General features: G+C 37.8%; 1 protein-coding gene across 1 annotated transcript; it reads left to right on the forward strand.

Moving 5' to 3' along the window:
- Nucleotides 1-6,479: 6,479 nt before the first annotated feature.
- LOC129447463 (CD209 antigen-like protein 2) lies at nucleotides 6,480-10,475 on the forward strand. The gene is made up of 5 exons (XM_073874740.1): nucleotides 6,480-6,615; nucleotides 7,063-7,227; nucleotides 8,839-8,984; nucleotides 9,939-10,045; nucleotides 10,123-10,475. The coding sequence occupies exons 2-5, from the start codon at nucleotides 7,185-7,187 to the stop codon at nucleotides 10,256-10,258; spliced, it is 432 nt and encodes a 143-aa protein (XP_073730841.1). The 5' UTR covers nucleotides 6,480-6,615; nucleotides 7,063-7,184; the 3' UTR covers nucleotides 10,259-10,475.
- The last annotated feature ends 2,149 nt before the right edge of the window (nucleotides 10,476-12,624 follow it).

Genomic DNA, 12,624 nt, shown 5'->3' on the forward strand with positions numbered 1-12,624 from the left:
GATCTTTAAAAAGGAGCACCCCGAAGTCGTTGTTGTTATGACCAGTGTTGGTGTGTGCTGTAGCGCTGAGTTAAACTCACCGGGTACGCCAGTCGGATTATTGGACTTGCTCTCTCTCTCTTTGTGCATCGTGGGATTTCGGCTGATGCAGATATTGAAGATCTTACGGGTTGGAAAGTAAGCGGAGACTGACCTTGTATAAATGAAGTGAAGGAAGAAGGAACGTGCTATCGTGAGTACCCATCTGTGTAGCTGGAATTATCGTAACGAGAAGTCAACCTAAGGAAGCGTGAGATAACAGAAGCACCGCAGTTGTGAGTAAACGAACTCATTCATTGAATGTACCTTGTATGTACTTGACCTGGACATCTTTTAAGTGCTTTCCAGCGAGAGTGGGTGGCCCTGCCCCTGAGTCAGCGTGGTGGGTGAGCCACAGGATCTTTGTGTGAGACAGCCACAGTGACGGAAAACAACTGCTAGGGGCGCTGAAGAGGAAAACGGATTCTAGAATAACCCTGTGTACGATTATGCTGTGAGTGTGTTTCAGCCTTAGAAATTACGGAGTAGTTCCTGAAGTATTTTCGTAGCCAGACGCTTGGCGGACTTGTGTTAGGAGTGGCGGTGAAGATCTGTACGACTGGCGCTGTGAGTATTACCAGTTTCATTGCTACTTTACCTGTGTGCTGTTTATCATCACAGAGTCAGAGGCGAAGGAGATCCGCTGCCCCGAGGTCTCTACAAAGGGGCGCCCCGGTCCGGTTGTCGATTGCCAACAAGCGTCGAGGAAAGGGCAGCGCTCGACCCGGGTGTGACGGCGTGACACTTCTGCCCCTCTGTTGAACCAACGAGTCAGCCAAGAGGGTTTGGTCCCCGGCGCTATCTTGGAAACCACTGCCGGTCGATGCAGTACGCCTAGCCGTTATCGTAAGTCCACCACCCCGAGAAGGATATCCTGTTCAGTCTGTCCATCAACAGGGAAGAAAGCTGTCGTCTGTGGAGGAAGAGAGAGAGAACCAGCGTGAGCTCTAAGGAGACCCGTTGTGAAGGAGAACCATACGTACCAGAAGCTGTAATCAGCGACGAGGTGAGAGAACTAACTGAGAACGATTCACTGTGCCATTGAGTCCCAGCTGTTGTCTGTGGAGGAAGAGAGAGAGAACCAGTGTGAGCTCTAAGGAGACCCGTTGTGAAGGAGAACCATACGTACCAGAAGCTGTAATCAGCGAAGAGGTGAGAGAACTAACTGAGAACGATTCACTGTGCCCTTGTGTCCCAGCTGTCGTCTGTGGAGGGAGAGAGAGAGAACCAGTGTGAGCTCTAAGGAGACCCGTTGTGAAGGAGAACCATACGTACCAGCAGCTGTAATCAGCGAAGAAGTGAGAGAACTAATTGAGAACGATTCACTGTGCCTTTGTGTCCCAGCTGCTGTCTGTGGAGGAAGAGAGAGAGAGCCAGCGTGAACCCTGAGAAATCGAGCTGTGGAGAGAGCCTAGAGGGGCCGTTATTTTAAGTTCCCCTTTTTCCCTGCCCTATTTATTATTTTTAAGTAAATTAAATAAAATACATTTTAATTTATGCCTACCTTGTGTGTCTGGTCATTGGGGTGGCTTTGGGAATCTCCTCGAGGTGGAAAAAGGGGCGTGACCTTATTTACATCTGGGTCCACCCCGACTTGTGACATACATGTATATGAAGTCCTTGTCTTGCTGGACGATCCATCTGTCCTTCAGCTTTAGTTAAATCTCAAGGACATTATATAAGATTAATTAAACCACAGGGCTGTTGAATGCTTTATTCTGATTGGTTGAAAAATGTTCCATGAGTGTTGATTATTTTTGTGTAAAATGCACACCTAATCTGTCAAATAACCATCAGAGTAATGTTTGTAGTAACTGTGTTACATATATTTCATCGGACGCACACACCTTGTCTATTGGATTTCAAAGGGGCACTTCATGGAGTCTTATTATAAGCAATAATAATAATGATGGACTAATGTCCATGTAGTGTAGTTTGATCTTCTGCTGACTGTTGTATTTGTGCTCTGTGTGTATTTGTATACAGAGAAAAACCAGCTAATACTCCAGATCAACAACTTAACCAAAGAAAGAGATGAATTAATGAATGAAAGAGAAGAACTGAAGAGATGGCTTACTGAACAAAGTAACCTCATGTTTACTCTCCCTCAAATATTAAAAAATGATTATTTTTCTGTTATTTTCATCGCATCACTGATCCACTGGCTGTCCTTCAACGTGATGACCAGCCGATGCCCGACCAACGACCACCGGCTAAACCAGTTTAATTCGCTTACCCGCCTCCTATCCCTACCGTATCTATATATATATATATAAATATATTAATTCCTCCCAAGGGTTTTTGTCCTTCTAGGAGTTTTTCCCATTGGGTTTTTTCGTCCCAGGGAGAATCAGCCAACTTTGGCTTAACTTAGCACTTTACTGTATACGTTACATTATTAATATGCTCGCTTGTACGGTTTAACCGCTATCTCTACTTCTTATATTATCTATTGATTTTCTGTGTTCTCCTCTACATCTTTTCATGTAAAGCTGCTTTGCAACAATTAACACTTGTGAAAAGCGCTATATAAATAAAATTGAATTGAATTGAAGTATTCCACTTTATTTAGTAACGCGAAGGTAATGGGCTTAATTCTCAGGAATACAAGTACTCAGATGTCCTCATATTCAACAACCAACACAAATTGTTACATCAGCTTTATATTTACAGTATGCATTTGGCAAACACTTTAATCTAAAGTAACTTATAGTGCATTCAAGCTATACATTTATATCAGTATGTGTGTTCCCTGAGAACTAAACCCATGATATTTTATGCTGCAAACACAATTAGCTACCAACTGAGCTACAAGAATATAAATGTTGTCTTATCCACAGTCAAAGGTGGATAGTTTCAGCAGTGTGTATATATCAGCACTCACAAATTAATATCTAAACTGTTGTTTCAACAGATAACTTTAAATGGATTTACTACAACTTCAGTTTTTATTGCATTTCATTTGAGTGGAGAAGCTGGAGTGACAGCAAACGACACTGTGAACAGAGAGGAGCAAATCTGCTGATTATAAACAACAAAGAGGAACAAGTGAGTGATGAAGAATGAGATTTCATCTGTTTGTGTATGTAAACATTCATTTATATGAGTATTTATGTATAATTTATCACTGTTTGATTATGACAGGAGTTTGTGCTGAAGGCTACAGCTGGTCAACATAACTATTGGATTGGTCTGAGTAAAGAGAGAGGGGTGTGGAAATGGGTTGATGGCACCACATTGACATTAAGGTCAGCAACCTTAAATTTAACTGAAGATCAGAAGGTGTCAGTAAGTTTTTAAACTCTTGTGTTTTATTGGTGTTTCAGTTTCTGGATGAACGGATACCCCAGATCTGACAGTCATGTTTGTGCTGTGATAACTTCAGCAGGGTGGGCTCATCAATCATGTGATTATACTAATAGATGGATCTGTGAGAAGAAAATCTTACAGTGAAATAAACTAGTGAAGAAATACACCAGCACACATTTTGGTGTGTTTAGTAATTGTATTTAATAATTTAGATTGTTGTTATACAATGCATTATTGTAAAGTACTATAACGTAAAGCCCCAATTTATATATTTATATAATACATATTTCATTTTTAAATTTTTATCTGTATATCATTGTCTAACATTGTCAGTAAAATATAAAATAATAAACTGGATATGTTAATGATTATAAAGCAGACACCTTCAGTATATAAAAGTATAACCTTCAGATAAAGAATAATATCCCCTTTCAGTACTTGTGACCTGACATAGGATTAAACAACAGTAATTAAAATAATGTAGAATGGAAAATAAGTAAAAAGGAGATTTTTATAGAAGAATAAAGAGAGATAATAAATGAGATACAAAAAATAAAGTATTTTTACCAAAACTTTTTTTCAATCTTAAACTGCTGGTCTTCTTCTGCTTACAGTTTCTCCTCTTACAAAGTTCAAAAACCTTTAACTTTTTTCCTTAAAATGCAGTCCATTTACCATTTACCATACAGTATTGTGGTTTAATTTCCGCTCGGTTCCAGACAGGCTAACTATTGCGGCATAAGTATATTACCCAGACGAGACCATATAGCTATAGCAGGACATTCTCTGTTAAGAAATATTTCCTTTCATTTTTATTGTAAATTAAAGCACGTTCACTCAGTAATGATTTACTAGCCATGCTTGTACTTCTTTTTTTATCTATAGACAAAATATTATAATTATATTATATTAAAATATTATAAATTAACAACACAATATACTATTACAGTATTATTTAGTGTCAAATCTAATCTTATGTATGCTACTTTTTCCTCATCTGAACCCCCCCACCCCCGTTCTCCATCCCCATGGTTGTTCATAGGTCGGCAACCTGCAAGAACACAATACAAACTAAAGTAAACCCAGTCAGCACAGCCGGCATTCATCTGGCACTGGCATACAGCATGTGGGCCAAACATGTCCCGGGTTTGGCAGAGATGGCACTGGCTTAAAGATGGCATCCAAGACATGGGCCAGATGTCAAATTAAGTTTTTGGCCCAGCTGTCAAATATAAATATGTGGACCATATATCTAGAGCTGGACCACGGAATAATTGGATCAGGCTCAGGTGTGGCTGAGTTTTGGGGTTTCTGGTTAAAAACTGGTGTTTATGTGGTTTATTTAAGGTTATGTTTTGGTTTCAATGTTACATTTTGATCTGGCCCAATTCAGGGCCGGTTATGGTTAATTAACTTGGCCGAGACTTGGACTAGTTACGGCACATGTGTGGCCTTTGTCTGGAATCCAGACCTGGTCCACACTAGGACTGTCATTCATTGCAGTATGTGGCCCAAGCAGAAGCTGGTTGTGTGGGCCGGAGCCGGGCCAGAGAAAAAATGCTATGTGGGAAGCTACCGTTGTTTGCTATGGATCTATAGACCCCTGCAAGGTTTGTAAACATTGAATGACTATCGGGTGCACGCGCAGCATGGGGTCAAACTGTTCATACCATTTAGGCTTTCTATTTTAATCTTACAGGGCTGAAAAATGATGACTTACATGAAATTAAGTGAGCACTACAAACACAAGCCTCTTTGATCTTTGCATTGTCCCAGTCTGCACGTTTAATTGCTTGCAGGAATCCCGAAAAACTTTATGTACTTTAAGTATGACTAAATATAGTCGTCAACAAACCTTTTTTCACGTGACGAAAACCAGACGAGACGCAACAAAAATGCTGGTCATGTGACAATTACTATAAAAAAATGTATAATGCAATATTGTTGACGAATAAAAATGAGACTAAAAGTGGTTTACAAAACATTGTAGATATTTTTCCAAACTGTGGTTGTGCACCATTTGTTCAAATTCCGCCTTTTCTTCTTAGCAGCAGCCATGTTGAAAAGGAAGAAAGCGGATGCTACGCAAAGCCTTGACATCATATCCGGAGCATGGCTTATCCTGCGCTAAACGAAAGTCAGATCTGTGGGGGGGGGCTATAGAAGAATAAGTGCAGGCTTTAAATTATGAAAAAACACTTAACACCAGACAAGAAATCCAGGAGTAAAATAAAGGTAATAACCCAACAAACATATTGCAAAAACTGTGTTACACCAACACTGAGGATATAAAGGATAGCCACACATTCACAAGATGATAATCAACTAAACTAAAAACAAATAGACTCATAAAAACAAAATTAAAAAGGAAGTAACACAGGAAGTGATCATCACACTACATGTCTTAAAGACATCCTTTAATTGTTTCAAAGCTATACATTTATCTTCAGACAACAGCTGAAAGTCTTGTATACTAACTTACTCATGTTGTTTAAAAAATGTCCCCATAATGTTTACTAAAATCCTATTTTAAAGCAATTAACAGAAAACCATGTGTGAGTATATGATAAACTGTAAAAACTGATTGTGCCATTAGTATTGTCCTTGACTGGCCACTTCAAGGTGAATGTCACACCTTTACCACTGAAGTTTCCGGGGTGGAAACTTTAGTGCGGATGCTTAAACAAACCTACAGCATTGACATAGTGTTAGATTGTTTGATAGTAAGAGATCAGAGATTATTGATGATAATGTGATCAGAACTGAGACTCTGGAAATGTACAGAGGAGAGAGAGAGGAGATGATGGTGGACATCTATGAAAGTTTAGATGCTGTAAGAAATGATGAAGTGATGCTAAACACAGAGAGACAGCAAGAGCTTCAACATACAGGTACTCACATTCATTTATCAGTTGATTTATTGAAGTGAGAAAGAAAAGACAAATGTAATCTGATGTGTGTGATTTTCAGGAAGAGTCTCAGTGAAGAACAGAAGACACAGATCAGTTCAAGTGTGTTTGTGTTTACTGTCTGTTCTTCTCTTCACTGCTGTAATAGTCATCTGTGTCTATTTCACAAACCAACTACTAACACACAACTATAACTTGACTAAAGAAAATGAGAGGTTGCTTACAAAATACAGCAATTTACTAAACCAGAGCAGAATCTTGACTGAAGAAAAAGAAAAATTTAGAAACAAAAGTGATGAACTCCAAGATACTTTAACAGGTAATCATGTGTCACTTTTACATTAAAATTGTTTCTAAAAAGATACATAAATGTAAAGTTTTTATCCTGTGCTGTGATAAAATGTTTGTCCCCTGTCCAATTTTCTGTATATTTTACATAGTTTAACCAAAATCTTTAAATCAATAAAACCTATCCTTGATCTAGTTTTCTAAGAATAGAAAAAGTGGTTGACTGTGGCCGGTTGCTTCCTGTAGTTGTTGTTGTGGTCTTTTCAGCTGTTGTGAAGCAATTTTGGCCCGTATTTGCTGCTATACAGATATTTTTTCCAAGTATGTATAGTTAATAGTTTGTTGATAATAAAGTTAGTAGTATAGTAAATCACTCACTCTGAGTCTGACCAATAGTTGTTATGATATGTTTACTTCGTGCTTCCATCTCCTTTATGATATGAATAGTTATAGTGATGATGTTTTGTTCTTCTTTCAGCTGTTACAGAGCTGAAAAACCATCACATCTACAACTTAACCACAGTAAGAGATGAGTTACTTACAAACAGCAGCAAACTTGTAGAGGAGAAAAAACAATGTCAATATAGAATCAGAAGTATAATGAATGAAAGAAAAGAATTAAACAAATGGTTTACTGAACAAGGTAAACTTGTGTTTTCTCTCCATTAGGGCTGGGTATTGATTCAGATGTTCCAGATCGGTTTGATTTTGATTCACAACCTATCGATTCGATTTCGATTCTCTGTTCGATTCCAATTCGAGACTTAATTTTTATACTCGATTCTCGATTCAACTCAATGAATATAGATTATTAAAGCAATAAGCCCCAAGAAGCAGTGGGTTACCAGCAGAGGCGTCATGCCCATTCAAACTGAGGGGGCACGTGCCCCCTTGGTTTTTTTGAGCCAATGGATTTTGCATCCAACCTCAAAATCAAATAAGCGTCCATTAATCTGTTATTTGACTTTTAATCTGTTTAATATGCACAATATTATACATTCTGTGCTGCATCCTTGTCACTTTTCGGAGATTTCCGCCGTTTTGATAGTGTTTTGATCATGTTACATTACTTTTATTCTGGCGGCAGCTGGCGCTGCAGTCAGCGCAGTCGCAGACGTCATCAGCATCTGGGCGCGCTCACGAGCTCTCTGCTGTTGCTGGCTTGCTGCTGTATTTGGCTATCTGAACAATTAAAACGTGTAAGAAACGCTCACAACATTTCCAAACCCCAGTACGGTAATGTGCAGTTAACCTCCTCTGTGTAGAAAATGTATGGTTTTAAATGTGACCGTCTCAACGTTATATTAGTAGAGATTCATCTTCTTGGCACAACGCCAAAGTTCGCCAGAGTTCACGCGGGCGCGGAATCTCACATGCTGCACATATGTGGTAAAATTTAATGCAAAAATCCGTTCCTCTAATAATTTTATCTAAACATATTTTTTTAAATCATTATTGAACATTAAAATCAATCACGTGGCTATAGCTTATGTCATTTTCGTTGTTTATATACTTTATGGATTTAAAATTACATTAATTTTATATGATAATGCAGTGTTGTTGTGCAAAATGCATTAATGACACAATTAAACAAGCCATTAAGACTTAAATAAATAAAACATGCCGTTTCAGATGTAAATATGATGCAAATGTGTCATTATTCCGATTGAATAGTATTTGATATTAAAGTTAGTCATCACTTTTATTTTGGAGGTTTTTGCATGAAAGCAGGGGTTTTCAGATTGTTAGAAATCTAAGTGCCATGGAAAAGACTGAAAGCTCTATAATATTTTGTTTGATGTCTGTGTATGCACAAATTTCTGTGAGCTGTTGACACTGTGCCCCCTTAAAAAAAATTGGTGCATGACGCCCCTGGTTACCAGTGCATTTTATAACAGCTAAGGGGCATTGTTAGGCATGACCCCACTGCTTTGCAGGGCTTATTGCTTTTATAAAGCGGTTACTTCATATGCATAACTTTAGCAGGATATCATAAAATAAAACACTAATAAGTTGTAATTATATTGGTACAAATATTACTCTTCCGCCAAACAAAGTAGTTCCTCAGTATCAAGTGTTGCTGCCTGCAACAGAGCGCGGGGGAAAAAGCAATTTATCAAAAATCTATTTTTTTTTGCCCAGCCCTACTATCCATTAAACAAACATTAAAGAATGATTCATTTTTTATTTTATACAATATTTCAGCATTGTGTGTATTTCAGGATTGACAATATGTAAACTGTTGTTTCAACAGATCGGCGCTCTGATAACTTTAAATGGATTTACTACAACTTCAGTTTTTATTACATTTCATCTGAATATAAGAGCTGGAGTGACAGCAGACAAGACTGTGAGAAAAGAGGAGCAAATCTAGTGATTATAATCAACAAAGAGGAACAAGTGAGTGATAAAGAATGAGATTTAATCTGTTTGTGTGTAGATACATTAGTGTTAATCAGTGGCGCAAAAAGTGGGTATGCGCTTTATCCGGCTCATAGGGGCACAGCACCATGGGGGCGTTTTTTTTTGGTTTGTATTTTTTATATTTAGCTGGTATTTTGCGTTTCTAAATCATTTCTGTATTTCCTTAACATCATATAACATTTTAGATTACAAACAGGCTAGAGTAGGCGCCTTCATAAGATTCCATAATAGAAGTTTGGATAATAATGGAATATCTCCAGCGGGCACGTTTGGCGGGGCGCTGGCCCTGTGAGCACGCTGAGCGAGCAGGTATGTACAGCTGTCACAGTACGCAGCCTGTTGTCGTGGAAAGATGGATAAAGCAAAAAGCTTTTGGGGGATAAAAATAAAAAAGAAAGAGGGAAAAGAAGATGTAAAGTAAAGCGCTCTCTTGACACTGGAACCCATTGCAATGTTACATCTGTGTTTTTTATTCGGAGTCCTTTGGTGCGCGATGAGACACAGCCCCCACACAACATATTGCTTAGTTGATCTGCAGGGTGTGCAACTGACGTGCAACTGCGTGCACCACTACTTGCACGGATTGCATGCAGGTATTTATCTCCCCCAAACACCAAAAACACTGAGAGACTAGTGCAACTTCTTATGTTCTTTATGAGAAGAGGAACCGTCCTTCCAGCCAAAAAGCTAAGCATCGTTTTAAAAGAAACAAATTTGCTTAATTAAACAACAGTCTGATTTTCTGTGTGTGCATATAGTGTGTATTACTATACACGTGAATGTTTTTTTTGGGGGGGGGGGTTGCCAAAATTGTTGCTGCATACCCGTCTGGCACTGGGTAGTTGCGCCCCTGGTGTTGATGGGTGTCTGTATGTGTTTGTGTCTGATACATGTAATAGCCTAACTGTTTACTGCTTTTAATCATGACAGGAGTTTTTGCAGAAGGCTATAGCTGGTCAATATTATTATTATTGGATTGGTCTGAGTAAAGAGAGAGAGGTGTGGAAATGGGTTGATGACACCACGTTGACATTAAGGTGAGAGATCATTACATTTAACTGAAGATCAGAAGGTGTCAAAGTTTTTAAACATTTGTGCTTCATTGGTATTTCAGGTCATGGATGAAAGGATACCCAAGACATTACAGTCAATACTGTGGTCTCATATCTACATCAGGATTTGCTGATGATTCATGTTCTGTTAAATATACATGGATCTGTAAGAAGAGAAACATAAGAAATATTATATGATAAATATACAGACAATGATATTCAGCAGCCTACCAGATCTTCTATATAATCATTTAATAATTCAGATTTTATTGCGTAACCCAACAAAAGCAGCCCTCTTCTCACACATCATTGTCTGATTTTGTCCTTACCTATCTGTTAACTTACCGGACTCATCATCCTCACCACTTGTCTCCTTCATCACCTTCATTGGCTGCTCGGCTTCCCGGACTGCTTCTCTTCATCTCCCACCAAGACAAAAAAGTGTGACTAAGTTAAGCTCATAATCCCTCTGTACCATTACAAATAAACCTTGTGAACGATCATACCTGTTATGTCCTCTTCTGTCTGTCACAATTTTGTTGTAAATATCTGTATATTTTGTCTAAAGTTGACTAATTGTGACATAAGACATTTTGATTTAGATATGTAAACTTATTATATACAGTATGTTTCCTGTTTATGGAGATTATATAAGCAGGTAAAGGTTTGTGTTGACATGCTGAAGGTGAGGAATAATGTTGAAAAAATCCTTTACAGCTGTTTGTCAATATCACAAAGAATATGCACTTAATCTTTAATGTCAAATATTTTCAGGTCCACATAGACTGAATATAGTGTATATTTCCATTATTTATCATTACAGTTTATAGATATGTTAAATATTTGTCACAGTATGTCATCCACCTCTGTTTTCTAGTTTATGACAGGATCATGTCAGCTCTGTGTTGTGTCATAACGTAATGTCTGGACCCTCACTCTCAGTTCTTGTATTGGTTTCAGTTCTCGGCATCAGGGTCTAAACCGAGGGGCAACCTTTACGATCTCTCTGATGAAGCCAGTATGGAAGTGATTTAAACTGCAATGCATCGACGGGCCGCTAGAGGCTGGCTCCAAAAAATAGTCAATTCCCATAGACCCCCATATTAAAATGCCCAACTTTAGAGCAGAATTTTTTTTACAGCCTGGTACAAAAAGTGTTTTTGTCTGTATAGCTGTATTTGTCTGTATTGTTTATGTTAAGTTGTTTAAATATATATTTATAAATATTGTCACGGTGGCACACTGATGACACAATAACGGATCCAGATGCAGTTTAAAGAGTTTAATTACACTGGTAAGCAAACACAAAAAAACACTCCGACACAAGACATCGCAACAAACACAATGGACCGTAAACAAGAAGAGAACAGGAAGTGACTAAATACAAAACAATAACCAATCAAAAAATAGAAACAATAACGCCAACCAAGGGGAAGGAGTAAGGAAACATAGCAACTAAAGACGGGGTGGAGACAAAATCAGACAAAGGGAAAAAACACAGGCAAAACTAGATTCAAACATGACTCAATACTAAAACACAACAGTATAATATAATACAACAGAAAGACAAAGAACACGGGTATAATAATCAAACTAATCTAAAACATTGCAAAGAAATAATAAACAACAAAACACACAGAATCCCAACAAATATATGTCACCTGTGAAAGGCGTAGGACCAAAATATGTTCAACAAATCATTGAACTTTGGCCGAACGCAATAATTGGAGGCATGCAATTTTTGCCGCTCATCTGTGAATGTGTTTTGCATATGCCACTGTGCAACCTGTTCACATAGACACCATACATCATCGGCGCGTTCACGTGCGCTCACCTCCCGTCTGTAAAAAGAGAGAATAGCAAACTTTCCTGCTGAATTGACAACCTGCACAGGAGCAACAAAACAAAAAAAATTCTTGAAACAACGACGACAAAAAACATCTGGATCAGCAAAGAGCAAAAACCCAAATTAACATTGGTAGCTTGACCACGAGATGCAAACAGCTGCGGGAGGCAAAGGGTCTGAAAGGGTCGTTGCACTGTTTATTTTGGTAAGGTAGGTACACGATATGATTTTATTTAAATGGATTCAGATATTCTACTTTGATGAAACATTGTGTTGCTTATGAAATATGTGTTCCTTTACGAATTAGCGTAACGATATACTACTACGTCTACAGCTTTAACAAATTCCAATTTAAACAGTTGTTTATGTCCGGTATTTTGGTAATGTTATTAACTTTGTACTGCAAAGTTTTCTCACTGGTGAACGAGACATGAGATGTGACTGTCTGATCTGTGCGTGTGTGATATATTGAATTTAAGTGATTTATTTTGAAAGAGTTTATTTTTTAATTAGTTTACACTTATATGATGTTATTGAATAAGTTTACACAAGTGCTGTTTTTAAACAAGTTTACATTTTCTTGGTTTACATTCCCTTTAAATGTATTGAATATCAGTGATGATATTGAGTGTGATCTATTGAATTTAAATGATTTATATTGAAAGAGTTTACATTTTATTTGTTTACATTCCCTTTAAATGCATTATAAAAAGTGTTA

The sequence above is a fragment of the Misgurnus anguillicaudatus genome, chromosome 12 (genome assembly GCF_027580225.2).
Source record: "Misgurnus anguillicaudatus chromosome 12, ASM2758022v2, whole genome shotgun sequence".
Taxonomy (NCBI): Eukaryota; Metazoa; Chordata; class Actinopteri; order Cypriniformes; family Cobitidae; genus Misgurnus; species Misgurnus anguillicaudatus.

Bases quoted from the DNA above. Each gene is read 5' to 3' on its own strand.
- LOC129447463 (XM_073874740.1), top strand. From the start codon at position 7,185: ATGAATGAAAGAAAAGAATTAAACAAATGGTTTACTGAACAAG. The intron at 8,985-9,938 runs GTGAGTGATAAA...TAATCATGACAG, and splicing joins TAATCAACAAAGAGGAACAA to GAGTTTTTGCAGAAGGCTAT. The intron at 10,046-10,122 runs GTGAGAGATCAT...TTGGTATTTCAG, and splicing joins GACACCACGTTGACATTAAG to GTCATGGATGAAAGGATACC.